At 43.0% G+C, this 18,392-nt stretch overlaps 1 protein-coding gene across 2 annotated transcripts in view; it reads right to left on the minus strand.

Annotated features, from left to right (window-relative positions):
• Positions 1-18,392, minus strand: part of cep41 (centrosomal protein 41) — a 51,919-nt gene that overhangs the window by 8,382 nt on the left and 25,145 nt on the right. For both annotated transcript variants that reach the window (XM_072562883.1, XM_072562884.1), the window contains 3 exons: positions 16,001-16,068; positions 14,689-14,803; positions 8,654-8,869 (listed from right to left, as the gene is read on the minus strand). In XM_072562883.1, the coding sequence (XP_072418984.1) occupies positions 8,654-8,869; positions 14,689-14,803; positions 16,001-16,068 (399 nt within the window). The remainder of the gene's footprint in view (positions 1-8,653; positions 8,870-14,688; positions 14,804-16,000; positions 16,069-18,392) is intronic.

The raw sequence follows: 18,392 nt of genomic DNA on the forward strand, positions 1-18,392 counted from the left end.
AGGACAAAGCTGGCAGTTGTCGGGAACATTGGATAACTAGAGATATTAAGGCTCTGGTCAAGAAAAAAGGAAGCATGTGTCTGGTATATTTAGTTGGGATCATGTGAATCCCTTTATGAGTACAGGGAGTTTGGGAATACACTTAAAAGGGAAATCAAGAGGGTAAAAAGGGGACATGAGATAGCTTTGGCAGATAAAGATTAAGAGAATCTAAAGAGATTCTACAAGTATATTAAGGGCAAGAGAGTAACTAGGGAGAGAATAGGACCCCTTAAAAATCAAATGAGACCATCTATGTGTGAAATTACATCAGGTAGTAGAGATCCTAAAAGAATATTTTGCTTCAGTATTTACTGTGGAGAAACACCAGAAGCTAAGGAACTTGAGGAAATAAATGGTGATATCTTGAAAAGAGTACAATAACAGAAGAGGAGGTGCAGGATGTCTTAAGATGGATAAAGATTGACAAATCCCCAAGACCAGATCAAGCATATCTGAGGATGTTGTATGAAGCTAGAGAAGAAATTACAGGGGCCCTAGCAGAGATATTTGTATCATTGATTGCCATGGATGGGGTGCTAAAAGACTGGAGAATGGTTAATGTTGTGGCACTATTTAAGAAAGGCTGCAAGGAAAAGCTAGGGAACTACAAACTGGTGATCTTGATGTCAGTGATGGGCAAGGTGCTGGAGGGGATTCAGAGAGATAGCATCTACATGCATTTGTTAAAAACAAGATCTGATTAGGGATAGTCAGCATGGCCTTGTGCATGGGAAATTGTGTTTTGCAAACTTCATTAAGTTTTTGAAGAGGTGACCAAAACGTTAGATGAAGTCAGGGTGGTAGAAGTTGTCTACATGGACGTTAGCAATGCTTCTGACGAGGTTCCACATGGTACAATGGTTAGTATGGTTGCTTTACATGGGATCCAGGGAAAACTAGCCAAATGGATACAAAATTGGCTTGACGAGATGAGACAGAGGGTTGTTGTTCAGACTGGAGGCCTGTAACCAGCGGTGTGCCGCAAGAATCAGTCCTAGGTCCAATGTTATTTGTCATTTATATAAACGACTTAGACGAGAATGTAGGGGGCATTAGGAGGACGTGAGGACTACAGATGCTGGTGATCAGAGTTGAGAGTGTGGCGCTGGAAAAGCACAGCAGTCAGGCAGCATCCGAGGAGCAGGAGAATCGATGTTTTGGGCATAAGCCCTTCATCAGGAATGAGGCTTGTGGGGTTGGGGGCTGAGAGATAAATGAGAGGGGGATGGGGTTGGGGGGAAGGTAGCTGAGAATGCGACAGGTAGATGAAGGTGAGGGAGAAGGTGATAGGTCGGAGAGAAGGGTGGAGCGGTCAGATGGGAAAGGTGATGGACAGGTCAGGAGGGAGGTGCCAAGTTGGTGGCTTGGGACTAGAATAATGTGGAGGGGAGGGGAAGTGAGAAAACTGGTGAAATCCACATTGATTCTGTGTGGTTGCAGGATCCCAAGGCGGAATATGAGGTGTTCCTCCTCCAGGTGTCGGGTGGTCAGAGTTTGGCGATGGAGGCGGACCAGGACCTGCATGACCTTGGCAGAGTGGGAGGGGAAGTTGAAGAGTTCAGCCATAGGGCGGTGGGGTTGGTTAGTGCAGGTGTCCCAGAGATGTTCTCTGAAACAATCCACAAGTTGGCGTCCTGTCTCCCTGATGTAGAGGGAGGTGCAACAGATACAATAGATGACATTGGTGGAGGTACTGGTAAATTTCTGTCAGATGTGCAAGGATCTGACATGGGGCATTGTAAGCTTGTGGGTGACTTCAAAAATTGGTGGTATAGTGGACAGTGAAGGCGGCTCAGAGTACCATGGAATCTTGACCAACTGTGCCAGTGGGCCAAGGAATGGTAGATGATGTTTAATTTAGATAAAAATGAGGTGTTGCACTTTGGTAAGACAAACCAGCACAGGACTTAAACAGTTAAATGATAGGGCCCTGAGAATACTGTTGAACAGAGTGACCTAGGGGTGCGGATACATAGCTCCTTGAAAGTGGATCACAGGTAGACAGGGTGGTTTGGCACACTTGCTTTGATCAGTCAGAGCATTGAGTAAAGGAGTTGGGATATCATGTTAAAGCTGTACAAGGAGAAAGTGAGGACTGCAGATGCTGGAGATCAGAGCTGAAAATGTGTTGCTGGAGAAGCGCAGAAAGTCAGGCAGCATCCAAGGAGCAGGAGAATTGACGTTTTGGGCATGAGCCCTTCCTGCTCCTTGGATGCTGCCTGACCTGCTGTGCTTTTTCAGCAACACATTTTCAGCAAGAAATTAGTAAGGCAACATTTGGAGTCCAGAGTACAATTTCAGTTGTCCTGCTATGGGAAGGTTGTTATTGAATTGGACTGTAAAACAGATTTACAAGGATGTTACCAAGACTGGAGAGCTTGATTTACCAGGAGAGGCTGGGTAGGCTAGAATTTTTTCCTTAGATGTAAGAGGATGAGGGATGACCTTATAGAGGTGTACAAAATCATAAAGGACATAGGCAAGGTGAATAGCCAAAGTCATTCCTCCAGGATAGGGGAGTCCAAAACTAGAGGGCATAGATTTAAGGCGAGAGGGGAAAGATTTAAAGGGACCAAAAGGGACAACCTTTTCACAGAGGGCGGTGCACATATGGAATTAGCTGCTAGGGGTAGTGGTACAGGCGTGTAATTACAATATTTAAAAGATATTTGGACAAGTCCACGAATAGGAACAGCTTAAAAGGATATTGGCCAAATACAGGAAAATGGGATTAGCTCAGCTTAGAAAATCTAGTTAGAGTCATACAGCACGGAAACAGATCCATGAGTCTATGCAATTCACCAAACAACTGGCCAACATCTACAGTGATTCCTCCATATCCACGAGGGTTTCTTTTCTGAGAATCCCTGTGAATGATGAAATTCGTGAGTGCAGAGCTCATTAAAAATAAGTTAAAATGGTTAAAAAATATCGCAGATACGCAATTTTTGGAAGTGATGTTGATTTTTGTTTTTACTAAGCCCTTGGCACAAATAAGAGAATTTGCGATTTCATGCGTACAGAGGATTTACTGTAATTTGCATATTTAATAAGGTACGAAATGCATATCTGTACAAGTTAACTCACTACAAGATACCCCATGGGAGACTAGTTAGCAAGGTTAGATCTCATGGAATTCAGGGAGAACTAGCCATTTGGATACAGAACTGGCTCAAAAGTAGAATTCAGAGGGTGGTGGTGGAGGGTTGTTTTTCAGACTGGAGGCCTGTGACCAGTGGAGTGCCACAAGGACTGGTGCTGGGCCCTCTACTTCTTGTCATTTACATAAATGATTTGGATGCGAGCATAAGAGGTACAGTTAGTACGTTTGCCGATAGCACCAAAATTGGAGGTGTAGTGCACAGCGAAGAGGGTTACCTCAGATTACAACAGGATCTGGACCAGATGGGCCAAAGGGCTGAGAAGTGGCAGATGGAGTTTAATTCAGATAAATGTGAGGTGCTGCATTTTGGGAAAGCAAATCTTAGCAGGACTAATACACTTAATGGTAAGGTCCTTGGGAGTGTTGCTGAACAAAGAGACCTTGGAAAGCAGGTTCATAGCTCCTTGAAAGTGGAGGCGCAGGTAGATAGGACAGTGAAGGAGGAGTTTGGTATGCTTTCTTTTATTGGTCAGAGTATCGAGTACAGGAGTTGGGAGGTCATGTTGTGGCTGTACAGGACATTGGTTAGGCCACTGTTGGAATATTGCGTGCAATTCTGGTCTCCTTCCTATCGGAAAGATGTTGTGAAACTTGAAAGGGTTCAGAAAAGATTGAAAGGATGTTGCCAGGGTTGGAGGATTTGAGCTATAGGGAGAGGCTGAACAGGCTGGGGCAGTTTTCGCTGGAGCGTCGGGGCTGAGGGGTGACTTTATAGAGGTTTACAAAATTATGAGGGACATGGATAGGGTAAATAGACAAAGTCTTTTCCCTGGGGTCAGGGAGTCCAGAACTAGAGGGTATAGGTTTAGAGTGAGAGGGGAAAGATATAAAAGAGACCCAAGGGGCAACGTTTTCACACAGAGGGTGGTACGTGTATGGAATGAGCTGCCAGAGGGTGTTTTGGAGGCTGGTACAATTGCAAAATTTAAGAGGCATTTGGATGGGTATATGAATAGGAAGGGTTTGGAGGGATATGGGTCAGGTGCTGGCAGGTGGGACTAGATTGGGTTGGGATATCTGGTCGGCATGGACAGGTTGGAACGAAGGGTCTGTTTCCATGCTGTACATCTCTATGACTCTGGGCAATGGTAGAAGCAAAGCCATAAAATTTTCTTTCCATCACTCTTTTTAACTGCAAATGGAAAAAAACTTTGGTCATTGGTAGAGTTAGGACAAGGACACCAGAGTTTTGAATGAGCTCAAGGTTACAGAAGACAAAACGTGGAAGACCAATCAGGAGCCTGTCAGAATAGTCAAGATTAGCGGTAACAAAAGCATGGGTAAGGGTTTCAACAGATAAAATGAAGAGGTTATACAGTCAGTAACAAGTCATCTCAGCAATGACATAGATGTGACCAGAAATTCATCTTGGGATCAAATATAATACAGAGGTGGCAATCATCTGATTCAGACTCAGACAACTGTCAGGGAGATGATTAGAGTTGATCAGTTAGGAAGGAAAATTGGGAGTGCAGGACAAAGGCAATGTCTTTATATCTTCCCACTATTTAGTGAGGGCATTCCTGCATATCCAATGTCAAATACAGGTGACTCAGTGGTTAGCACTGCTGCCTCACAGTGCCAAGGACCCAGTTTGATTCCAGCCTCAGGTGACTGTCTGTATGGAGTTTCCCCGTGGGTTTCCTCCGGGTGATCTGGATTCCTCCCACAGTGCAAAGATGTGCAGGAGAGGTGAATTGGCCATGCTAAACTACCCATAGTATTAGGTGCATTAGTCAGAGGGAAAGGAGTCTGGGTGGGTTACTCTTCGGAGGGTCGGTGTAGACTTGTTGGGCTGAAGGGCCTGTTTCTACACTGTCGGGAATCTACTTTAAAGAAAAGCAAAGCAATCTAATAATTTAGAGACAGTAAACGAGTTAGCAGGCGGTGGCGAGATAGAACTGGGGGTTATCAGAGTTCGTAGTCAACGGCCTTAGGACAGCTTTAACATCTCATACAAAGGATGTCTACCTTCAATAATACAGGACTGACTACTGCCAAACTGCACTGGAGAGCTCAAACATAAAACTGACCCAGAAAGTATAATACCGCAAGCAGAGACCAGCTCAACTTTCTCTTAAACAATGTTTGCACATGGTGAGCTTTTGGATTTCCTCTAACTTAGAGTCAGAGATGTACAGCACAGAAACAGACCCTGCAGTCCAACCCATCCCTGCTGACCAGATATCCTAACCTAATCTAGTCCCAGTTGCCAGCACTTGGCCCATATCCTTCTAAACCCTTCTTATTAATACACCCATCCAGATGCCTTTTAAAATGTTGTAATTGTACCAGCCTCCACCACTTCTTCTGTAGCATCAAGGGATGGAGAATTCAATGTTTTGGGTGTAAAACATCTTCAGTTCTGAAGAAAGGTTACACCTGAAATGTTGACTTTTCCATCTCCTGATGCTGCATGGCTTGCTGTGTCCTTCCAGCCTCCTGCGTGTTTACCTTGGATTCCAACATCTGCAGTTTTATTTGTCTCCACCACTCCCTCTGGCAGCTCATTCCATTTCCCTCTGCATGAAAAATTGCCCCTTAGGTCCCTTTTAAACTTTTCCCCCTCTCACCCTAAACCAATACCCTCCAGTTCTGGAGATCCCCACCCCAGTTCACAACATCCTTCCGATAGAAGGGAGACCAGAATTGCCCACAATATTCCAAATGTGGCCTAACTGATGTCCTGTACAGCTGCAACAGGACTTCCCAATTCCAAAACTCAATGCTGCGGCCAATAAAAGAAAGCATACCCAACGCTTTCTTCACTATCCTATCTACCTGTGACTCCACTTTCAAGGAACTATGAACCTGCACTCCAAGGTCTCTTTGTTCAGCAGCACTCCCCAGGACCTGACCCATTTAGTGTACAAGTCCTGCTCTGATTTGTCTTTACAAAATGCAGCACCTCACATTTATCTAAATTAACTGCCATCTGGCACTCCTCAACCCACTGGCCCATCTCATCAAAATCCCATTGTACTCTGAGGTTACCTCCTTCGCTGTTCACTATACTTCCAATTTTGGTGTCACCTGCAAACCTACTAACTATAGCTCCTCTGTTCACACTCAAATCATTGATATAAATGACGAAATGTGGTGGACCCAGCACCGATCCGTGTGCATACAACTGGTCACAGGCCTCCAAGCTATAAAACAACCCGAACTATACCACCTTTGAGCCAGTTCTGTATCCAAATAGCTAGTTCTCCCCGTATTCCATGAGATCTAACCTTGCTAACCAGTCTACCATGAAGAACCTTGTTGAATGCCTTACTGAAGTCCATAAAAGGTCATATCCACCCCTCTGTTCTCATCAATCTTCCTTGTTACTTCTTCAAAAAACTCAGTCAAGTTTGTGAGACATGATTTCCCATGCACAAAGCCATGTTGACTATCCCTAATCAGTCCTTGCCTTTCCAAATACATGTAAATCCTGTCCCTCAGAATTCCCTCCAACAACGGGCACACAACCAATGTCAGGCTCACTGGTCTATAGTTCCCTGACTTATCCTTACCACCTTTCTTAAATAGTAGCATCATGTTAGGCAACCCTCCAATCTTCTGGACTATTGATGATGCAAATATCTCAGCAAGGGGCCCAGCAATCACTTCCCTAGCTTCCCAAAGAGTTAGAGGATACACTTGATCAGAACATAGAACAATACAGCGCAGAACAGGCCCTTCAGCCCTCTATGTTGCGCCAACCTGTGAACTATTCTCAGCTCGTCCCCCAACACTATCCCATCATCGTCCATGTGCTTATCCAAGAATTGTTTAAATCTCCCTGGTTGAGTTGACTACATTGGCAGGTAGGGCATTCCACGCCCATATCATTCTCGGAGTAAAGGTCCTGAGGACTTTGTGTGTTTTAAGATATCCAGTACCTCCTCCTCTGTAATATGGACACTTTTCAAGATGTCACCATCTATTCCCCCCACATTCTATATCTTCTATGTCCTTCCCCACAGTAAACACTGATCCAAAATACTAATTTATTATCTCCCCCACCTCCTACGGTTCCACACACAGGCTGCCTTGCTGATCTTTGAGGGGACCTATTCTCTCCAGAGTTACCCTTTCGTCCTTAACGTATTTATAGAATTCCTTTGGATTCTCCTTAACCTTATTTGCCAAAGCTATCTCATGTCCCCTCTTTGCCCTCCTGATTTCCCTCTTAAGTATATTTCTAATGCCCTTATACTCTTCCAAGGATTCACTCGATCTCTGCTGCCTACACCTGACATACGCTTCTTTCTTTTTAACCAAAACCTCAATTTCTCTAGTCATCCAGCATTCCCTACACCTACCAGCCTGGCCTTTCTCCCCATTAGGGATATACGGTCTCTGGACTCTCGTTATCTCATTTTTGAATGCTCCCCAATTTCTAGCCTTCCATTTCCCTTCGAACATCTGTCCCCAGTCAACTTTTGCAAGTTCTTGCCTAATACTGTCAAAATTGGCCTTCCTCCAATTTAGAACTTCAACTTTTAGATCCGGTCTATTATTTTCCATCACTATTTCAAAGCTAATGGTTGTTGGTCCCAAAGTGCTCCCTCCACTGACACCTCAGTTCCCAGCCCTGCCTTATTTCCCCAAGAGTAGGTCAAGTCTTGCACCTTCTCTAATAGGCACATCCACATACTGAATCAGAAAATTTTCTTGTACATATTTCACAAATTCCTCTCCATTAAGGCAGTCCCAGCGTTTGTCTGGAAAGTTAAAAGCCCTTACCAGAACCACCATATTATTCTTACGGATAACTGAGATCTCCATAAATTTATTTCTCAATTTCCCACTAACTATTGGTTGGGGGGGGCTATAATACAATCCCAATAAGGAGATCATTGCTTTCTTACTTCCCAATTCCACCAATTAACTTCCCTGGATGTATTTCAAGGAATTTCCTTCGTAAGTACAGCCATAATGCTACCCCTTATCAAAAACGCCGCCCCTCCTCTCTCTTCACCCCTTTCTACCCTTCCTATAGCATTTGTATCCTGGAACATTAAGCTCCTAGTCCTGTCCATCCCTGGGCCACATCTCTGTAACTGCTATGATATACCAGTCTCATGTTCTTAATAATGCCCGAAGTTCACCTGCCTTCCCTGTTAGGCCTCTTGCATTGAAATAAATGCAGTTTATCAGTCCTACCTTGTTCTCTGGTTTGTTCCTGCCTGCTCTGACTGTTTGACTCGCTCCTTTTCCCAACCGTACCAGTCTCACATTGATCTCTCTCTTCACTACTTCTCTGGATCCCACACCCTATCTTACTAGTTTAAATCCTCCCAATCAGCTCTAGCAAATCTCCCTGCCAGTATATTTGTCCCCTTCCAATTCAGATACAATCTGTTCTTCTTGTGCAGGTCACTTCTACCCCAGAAGTGACTCCAATGATCCAAAAATGAGATCCAAAAACTGAATGTTAATTTTGTAGAATTTCCTTACTGGGTGAGTTAGATGGTACTAGAATTTCATCCAGGTAATGCTGGATCTTGCTCAAATCATCATTAGCAAATCGGAGTTTATCCTCTGCAGGGCGTAGAAGTTCCTGAGGTGTTGATTGCCTCTGGCGAGATGGCAGAAAAACTGGAGGCTGGCATGACAGTGGAATTGATCCAGTGGTTAGTCCTTCTGGGAATGTCTGGGCAACAACTTTCAACCCTAAAATGACATCAATATTATTGTGATTTAGGTTTACAACTTCAATTTATTATTTATAAACTGAATTTCCGGATTAATATTTTTCAAAAAGAGAAAGACACAGGTAAATGAAATAAACATAGATTAAAGTATTTTAGTTTAAAATAGCATTTTGAAAGACTTATTTACAGCCCACTAATTTAATTATCAAATGCATTATAACTGAACATTTTCTTTCCAATTTGTCTTTTTCCCTGAAGTAAACCATCCAGACTTGTGCTCAAGTTAGAGTTGATTATCTGACAGACTGAGGAAGTGGCATTCTTGGTGGCATGCTTTATGCCTCAATTCAGTTTATGATGGATATGACTAGCATCAAAAGAAGTGACCATCTCAAAAACGTGCTGCATTTAAAGATTATTTAGGCAAAATGGTCTGCATATGGTTTCCCACTTCTGTGGCAAGCGAGACATTGAATATTAATAACATTTATGCAGCGGTCTAGACCCCTGGTGTTTTGTTTCACTAAAACAGCATTCACAAGGAAATATTCTCTCAGGAAAGGTCTCATAGCTGCCTCATTCCTACCCTATAAATAAAGCAATTGTTTGCAGACCCCAGCTGAAGCTGCCTTCCCACTAATGCCCCACAGTAACAGAAATAGGGAGGTAAAGTTAGAGAGGCAAAAATGAGTAGGCACGTGATAAAACTCAATGCAGAGAAGTGTTAATTCATTTATTTTGATAGGAAAAATGAGGAAAGCCAATGTGATTTAAATGGTATAATATCAAGTGAGTGCAAGAAGGGAGAAACATACAGACATAAATCTTAGAGTGGCAACCAGGTTATAAGACATTTTGAAAAGAAAATCACACAGGACCCAGAGATCTTCAGCTTTATCAATAGAGCAATGGAACACAAAGTGAGGAGTTGCATTAAATCGTTATAAAACATATTGATTAGGCATCAGCTGGAGTTGGTGCTCAATTCTGGGTACTGCACCTTACAGAGTATCTTAAGATTTTAGAAGCAACTAGAATTAAAGTCAGAAATAGGGCCTTCAGTTATGTCAGGTTGTTGCAGAAGTGATCAAATTGTTCAAAATCATGAATATTTTTACGAAGTAATTGTGGAGAAGCTGTTTCCGTGGTCGAAGGGTCAGTAAACTGCAAACACAAGTTTAAGTCAATTGGCAAAAAAAAACCCATGAAGGAGCTTTTGAAAGCATTTAATTGTTGTGAACCAGAATATAATGCAATGAAAAGCTAGCAGAATAAGAAACATATGAACATTCAAAAGGGAATTGGATACATGCTTGAAGGGAAGTAAATTACAGGGCTATTGGGAAAGAGCAGAGAAGCAATGTTTATTGGACTGATTACCAAAAAGGCACTGAAGACCAAAAGGCCTCCTTCTGTTCTGAATCACACTATGATTCCTCTCCCACTCAGAACTTTTGAAGGGTGGTCTAGACCCAATTGGCTCAGATCTCTATTGCGTCACTGAAGAGCTCAAAAGTATGTTTTGGCAAAAAGAAAACTTAAAGTTGATTTTAATAACACTAATGTAACTCTTTCATCTGGAATCTTCATTTATAAATAAAACAGTTGCTTTGTATGTTTGAGTACATATTTAAAACTGGAATTTTTAAGTGGCATTCCTAGGAATTTGCCAAGTGCTGACCTTCAGAATAAGATTAAGTAGCACTATTCATGTAAACATTGAATGAAGTTGCTAAGTTTTTAAACATGACTCTTAAGTTGCATATACAATTACAATTTAAAACTCAGTTTACTCATAAAAATGTGATGTAACTAGAATTTAAGTATTTTCTGCTTACATCTGGACTATAGAAATGCTGTCGTCATTAAAAATGTAATCTACACATCTGAGTGTTTTTCAGCTTCAGCTGCTATCAGCATAAAAATTTCCAGTTTACTGACTCGATGTTGAGTGAGCAATATATAATATACTGGCAGGGAGATTTGCTAGAGCTGCCCGGGAGCAGGTGGAGTGGGGTGGGGGTGGGGTCGGGGTGGAATATGTGGTGGGACCCAGGGAGATTATGAGGAAAGAGATCAATCTGACACTGGTACAGTTGAGAGCAGAAGTGAGTCAAACAGTCAGAGCAGGCAGGGACAAAGCAGTGAACAAGGCAGGACTGATAAATTAAACTGCATTTATTTAAATGCAAAAGGCCTAGCAGGGAAGGCAGATGAAGGGCAGGGTTGGGAACATGGGACTGAGATATCATAGCAATTGCAGAAACACGGCTCAGGAATGGACAGGTCTGGCAGCTTAATGTTCCAGGATACAAATACAACAGGAAGAACAGAAAGGGAGGCAAGAGAGGAGGGGGAGTAGCGTTTTTGAGGAGGGATAGCATAACAGCTGTACTGAGGGAGGATATTTCTGGAAATACATCCAAGAAAGTTATTTCTCAGTTCAACTCAAATAAGAAAGGGATGATCACTTTATTGGGATTGTATTATAGACCCCCCTAATAGTCAGAGGGAAATTGAGAAACAAATTTGTAAGGAGATCTCCATTATCTGAAAGAGTAATAGGGTAGATATGGTAGGGGATTTTAACTTTCCAAACATCGACTGGGACTGCCATAATATTAAGGGTTTAGATGGGGAGGAATTTGTTAAGTGTGTACAAGAAAAGTTTCTGATTCAGTATGTGGATGTACCTACTAGAGAAGGTGCAAAACCTGACATACTCTTGGGAAATAGGCAGGGCAGGTGACTGAGGTATCAGTGGGGGAGCACTTTGAAGCCAGCGACCATAATTCTATTATTTTTAAAATAGCGATGGAAAAGGACAAACCAGATCTAAAAGTTGAAATTCAAATTGGAGAAAAGCCAATTTTAACAGTATTAAGCAAGACCTTTCAAAAACTAATTGGGGGCAAATGTTCGCAGTTAAAAGGATGGCTGGAAAATGGGAAGCCTTCAGAAATGAGATAACAGAGAAAGTATATTCCTGTCAGGGTGAAAGGGAAGGCTGGTAGGTGTTGGGAATGCTGAATGACTAAAGAAATGGAAGGTTTGGTTAAGAAAAAGAAGGAAGCATATGTCAGGTATAGACAGGACATATCGAGTAAATCCTTATAAGAGTATAAAGGAAGTAGACAATAGACAATAGGTGCAGGAGTAGGCCATTCTGCCCTTCGAGCCTGCACCACCATTCAATATGATCCCACAAGTAGGAGTATACTCAAGACGGATATTAGGAGGGCAAAAAGGGGACATGCGATAGCTTTGGCAAATAGAGTTAAGGAAAATCCAAAGGGTTTTTACAAATATGTTAAGGACAGCGCACGGTGGCACAGTGGTTAGCATGCTGCCTCACAGCGCCAGTGACCCAGGTTCAATTCCTGCCTCAGGCGACTGACTGTGTGGAATTTGCACGTTCTCCCAGTGTCTGGGTTTCCTCCGGGTGCTCCGGTTTCTTCCCACAGTCCAAAGATGTGCACGTTAGGAAAATTGGCCATGCTAAATTGCCCGTAGTGTTAGGTAAGGGGTAAATGTAGGGGTATGGGTGGGTTGCGCTTCGGCGGGGTGGTGTGGACTTGTTGGGCTGAAAGGCCTGTTTCCACACTGTAAGTAATCTAAAAGGGTAACTCGGGAGAGAATAGGGCCCCTCAAAAGATCAGCCTTTGTGTGGAGCTGCAGAAAATGGGGGAGATACTAAACAAGTATTCTGCATCAGTGTTTACTGTGCAAAAGGACATGGAAGACATAGAATGTAGGGAAATAGATGGTGACATTTTGAAAAATGTCCATATTACAGAGGAGGAAGTGCTGGATGTCTTGAAATGCACAAAGGTGGGTAAATCCACAGGACTTGATCCGGTGTACCCTAGAACTCAGTGGGAGGCTAGGGAAGTGATTGCTGGGCCTCTTATTGAAATATTTGTATCATTGATAGTCACAGGTAAGGTGCCGCAAGACTGGAGGTTGGCTAATGTGGTGCCACTGTTTAAGAAAGGTGGTAAGGACAAGTCAGGGAACTTTAGACCAGTGATCTTGACACTGGTGGTGGGCAAGTTGTTGGAGGGAATCCTGAGGACAGGATGTACATGTATTTGAAAAGGCATGGGCTGATTAGAGATAGTCAACATGGTTTTGTGCATGGGAAATCATGTCTCACAAACTTGATTGAGTTTTTTGAAGAAGTAACAAAGAGAATTGATGAGGGCAGAGCAGTAGATGTGATCTACATGGACTTCAGTAGGGCGTTCGACAAGGTTCCCCAAGGGAGATTGATTAGCAAGGTTAGATCTCACAGAATACAGGGAGAACTAGCTATTTGGATACAGAACTGGCTCAAAGGTAGAAGACAGAGGGTGGTGGTGGAGGGTTGTTTTTCAGACTGGAGGCCTGTGACCAGTGGAGTGCCACAGGGATCAGTGCTGGGTCCACTTCTTCTCGTCATCCATAAAAACTATTTGGATGTGAGCATAAGAGGTACAGTTAGTAAGTTTGCAGATGACACCAAAATTGGAGTTGCAAGTGGGCAGCGAAGAAGGTTCCTTCAGATTACAATGGGATCTTGATCAGATGGGCCAATAGGCTGAGATGTGGCAGTTAGAGTTTAATTCGGATATATGAGAGGTGCTGCATTTTGTGAAAGCAAATCTTAGCAGGACTTCTACACTTAAATGGTAAGGTCCTAGGGAGTGTTGCTGAATAAAGAGAGTGCAGGTTCATAGCTCCTTGAAAGTGGAGTTGTAGCTAGATAGGATAGTGTAAAAGGCGTTTGGTATGCTTTTCTTTATTGGTCAGAATATTGAGCACTGGATTTGGGAGGTCATGTTGCAGCTATACAGGACATTGGTTAGGCCACTGTTGGAATATTGTGTGCAATTCTGGTCTCCTTCCTATTGGAAGGATGTTGTGAAACTTGAAAAGGATTCAGAAAAGATTTACAAGGATGTTGCCAGGGTTGGAGGATTTGAGCTATAGGGAGAGGCTGAACAGGCTGGGGCTGTTTTCCCTGGAGCATCGGAGGTTGACGGGTGACCTCATTGAAGTTTATAAAATCATGAGGGGCATGGATAGGTTAAATAGACAAAGTCTTTTCCCTGGGGATGGGGGAGTCCAGAACTAGAGGGCATAGGTTTAGGATGAGAGGGGAAAGATATAAAAGAGACCTAAGGGGCAACTTTCTCACACAGCAGATGGTACGTGTATGGAATGAGTTGCCAGAGGAAGTGGTGGAGGCTAGTACAATTGCAACATTTAAAAGGCATTTGGATGGGTATATGCATAGGAAGGGTTTGGAGGAATATGGGCCAGCTGCTGGCAGGTGGGACTAGATTGGGTTGGGACATCTGGTCGGCATGGACAGTTTGGACAAAAGGGTCTGTTTCTGTGCTGTAAATCTATGACTCTGTATGCGTTGATTTAGTGCATACTTCTCACAGTATGAATCAGTCATCAAGTGCAAAAGTTAACAAACTACCGAGAAATATATGGTCGGTTTTGTTTACTTACTTTGGTGTGCACACTTACTCTCAATTAATCATAGTCTACTAAACCTAAAAACTTGGGGCAGGCTGGCAAGAATCCTGAAATATGACATTGTTGGTGTTTAGACAGCTAAAACCAAGTCACGTAACAACAATGGCAATATTATCCATTGCTTATGCAGGCATGAGTACAAAAACAGTTTGGCCAGAAGTCATTTCATAAACATTTTGGCTTTTAGCGAGAATTATATAGATAGATCTTAATGAAATTGTAATGTTAGCAGCTGTACAGGAAAGTATATTTTAACTGCTCTGGTTTATCTGTTATTACTCATCACATAACATTTCCTGCAACACGTACCACCTGATAGCATAAAAAGATTCTCAAAACCTCTCTCGCACAGTGTTGTGGCAGCCTGACTAGCTATCCGTTCATCTTCATCATAAAGCAGGATGATTTTCCCAGATGCATTTTTCTAAAGTTCAGTTGTTAAGGCATCTTGTATCATTTTAAATTGATGAACTTCAAGTGGATGTCAAATTTGTAACAAAGCTAGTTAACCCAAATAAACAAGGCTAGTGGGGATGAAGAAAAGGAGGAGGGTGAAACATACAGAGGAGCAACATTCTGAATCCAAGTTTCACCCACAAGCTATTTTGTTGCATAACAATAAAAGCTATCTATAGATTGAGAACTCAGAATGGGATTAAATATGGGAAAAATGAGATTGGGTTAAAATAAAAACACATTGGGGAATCCAGAACTAGAGAGCATAGGTTTAGGGTGAGAGGGGAAAGATATAAAAGAGACCTAAGAGGCAAATTTTTCACACAGAAGGTGGTACGTATATGGAATGAGCTGCCAGAGGAAGTGGAGGAGGCTGGTACAATTGCAACATTTAAGAGGCATTTGGATGGGTATATGAAAAGGAGTTTGGAGGCATATGGGCCTGGTGCTGGCAGGTGGGACTAGATTGGGTTGCGATATCTGATCGGCATGGACGGGTTGGACCGAAGGGTCTGTTTCCATGCAGTACACCTCTATGACTCTATGCGAAGGGCTGGATTTAAAAACAGTTTTTATGGTTATAGAACAGTGACAAATTTTCAGATGCAAACATGAACATCTTTTCTCCATTGTTGCTCCAAGTTTGCGTGGGTGGAGAGAAAGAGAATGAAAAGGGAGCTTTATTTTGCCTTTTGCCTATATAATAGCTTTGGTTTGTTCAAAAAGTCAAAGGGCTTTCCGTTTCCTAATATTAAGAAAATGTTTGTTGACCACCAATGTGGACTATTGAATACAATGGAGGGGAAAGTACAGAAGATGGATAAACAAAATTTCTTTCTAATCCAGCTTCAGTTGCACAAAGGCAATTTGAACAGCATTACATTCCTGGAGGTGGGTGCTGCATTGCATTATCATACTGCCTTTTAATCTATGCAACCATCAAATCTACCTATTCTGATGAAAAGCAAGCTGGAGGAACAACACCCCATGTTCCACCTAGGCACTTTTCAACCATCAGGATTTAACATTGAGTTTAACAAGTTCTGAGCATGTTGGAGATCAAACCTAATTCACCTGCTTTAGTCTCTCCAAACAGCTAATAGATTGGAAACCTAATTTCAGAATCAAACCACTAACTACACAGATCTGAAGATTTAAAGGATACGTATTCTAGAATCTCCTTTGTATAAGGGTTCATTGTCCTGGACAGCATTGCAATAGGATAACTGTAGGCTGAAAGACAAGGTTAAACAACTTCAGTTGAGCATGGATTGAGCAGTTTTAAGTAACAGTCCAAGTTTTACAACAAGAGTCTATCCTCATAAATAAAAATCCTGTATCTAGTGTGCGTTTATTATATTTTGCAGTAATACATAAAGTGAAAATTCTTCTTCTAGTTACACTTGCTCAATTGACTGAGATGTCATATAAAAGCTAATTGCAACTAATCATTCAACAGTAGTGACTGACCTCACAATGTACAGTGTCTTGGAAGAGGGACCCCAAGTCAGTACAAATTCAGACTCAGAAAAGCAGTGAATCTTAATAATTCAAAGTTTGGGAGAAGATTTGTAGCTCGGGTGCTCGTTGTTGTGGTTCTGTTCGCCGAGCTGGGAATTTGTCTTGCAAACGTTTCGTCCCCTATCTAGGTGACATCCTCAGTGCTTGGGAGCCTTGGGGCCTTGGAGGGAAGTGAGGGGGGAGGTGGTGGCACCACCCCCCACCTTTTCCTCCGCTACATTGATGACTGTATCGGCGCTACCTCGTGCTCCCACGAGGAGGTTGAACAGTTCATCCACTTTACTAACACCTTCCACCCCAACCTCAAATTTACCTGGACCGTCTCAGACTCATCCCTCCCCTTCCTAGACCTCTCCATTTCTATCTCGGACGACCGACTCAACACGGATGTATACTATAAACTGACTGACTCCCACAGCTATCTAGATTACACCTCTTCCCACCCTGCCCCCTGTAAAAACACCATCCCATATTCCTAGTTCCTTCGCCTTCGCCGCATCTGCTCCCAGGAGGACCAATTCCAATACCAAACAACCCAGATGGGCTCCTTCATCAAAGACCGCAATTTCCCCTCAGACGTGGTTGATGATGCTCTCCACCGCATCTCCTCCACTTCCCGCTCCTCCGCCCTTGAACCCCGCCCCTCCAATCGCCACCAGGACAGAACCCCACTGGTCCTCACATACCACCCCACCACCCTCCAGAAACATCAGATCATCCTTCGTCATTTCTGCCACCTCCAAACAGACCCCACAACCACGGATATATTTCCCTCCCCACCCCTATCAACATTCCGAAAAGAACACTCCCTCTGCAACTCTTGTCAGATCCACACCTCCCATCAACCCAACCTCCACTCCTGGCACCTTCCCCTGCAACCGCAAAAAATGCAAAACTTGCGCCCACACCTCCCCCCTCACTTCCCTTCAAGGCCCCAAGGGATCCTTCAATATCCATCAGAAATTCACCTGCACCTCCACACACATCATTTACTGCATCCGCTGCACCCGATGTGGCCTCCTATACATTGGGGAGACAGGCCGCCTACTTGCGAAACGTTTCAGAGAACATCTCTGGGACACCCGCACCAACCAACCCAACCACCCCGCGGCTGAACACTTTAACTCCCCCTCCCACTCCGCCAAGGACATGCAGGAAGAGCGACTCATCTTCTGCCTAGGAACCCTCCAGCCCCAGGGGATGAATGCGGATTTCTTCAGCTTCCTCATTTCCCCTTCCCCCACCTTTTCTCAGTCCCAGCCCTCAGACTCAGCACAGCCTTCTTGACCTGCAATCTTCTTCCCGACCTCTCCGCTCCCACCCCCTCTCCGGCCTATCATCCTCACCTTAACCTCCTTCCACCTATCGCATTCCCAACGCCCCTCCCCCAAGTCCCTTATCTTAGCCTGCTTGGCACACCCTCCTCATTACCTGAAGAAGGACTTATGCCCGAAATGTTGATTCTCCTTCTTCTTTGATGCTGCCTGACCTGCTATGCTTTTCCAGCAACACATTTTTAAAATTTTAATAATGCGCAAGGCTAGTTTCTTTTGCATTTCCACAGTAACATTCCATCCAGAGTACACTGCTGTCCTAAGCAGTATTAGGGGAAAACATCTTTAAATTATTCACTAATTTAATTGCAAAGTGTATTATCCATGTGACACTTAACACTTTAAAAATGTTTAGTCATACTAAATAACTGTTGGTATTTAATATCTTCTATTCAAGGTAAGAAATACACACATTCGACATTTAAAGCAAATGCTATTGTATGGTTTTATAAGCATTATGATTTGCTGTCTGATTCAAAAGTTCAATGATTGAGAGGATGTATTAGAAATTTGAGCAGAAAGGGCAGTTCACAATACAGGATTTTTATCTATTAGTCCTATGAATGTAAGTACCATGATACCCTGAATCCTTCAGCATTGGCAGCACACAAAGGTCTTTTTCTAGGTTTTCTTTTAGGTATATTAGGTACAGCCGCAAACTAAATGTTTTATTTCATATTTAATTGTGAATATTGTGGTTAT

Source organism: Chiloscyllium punctatum, chromosome 44 (assembly GCF_047496795.1).
Source record: "Chiloscyllium punctatum isolate Juve2018m chromosome 44, sChiPun1.3, whole genome shotgun sequence".
NCBI classification, from domain to species: Eukaryota; Metazoa; Chordata; class Chondrichthyes; order Orectolobiformes; family Hemiscylliidae; genus Chiloscyllium; species Chiloscyllium punctatum.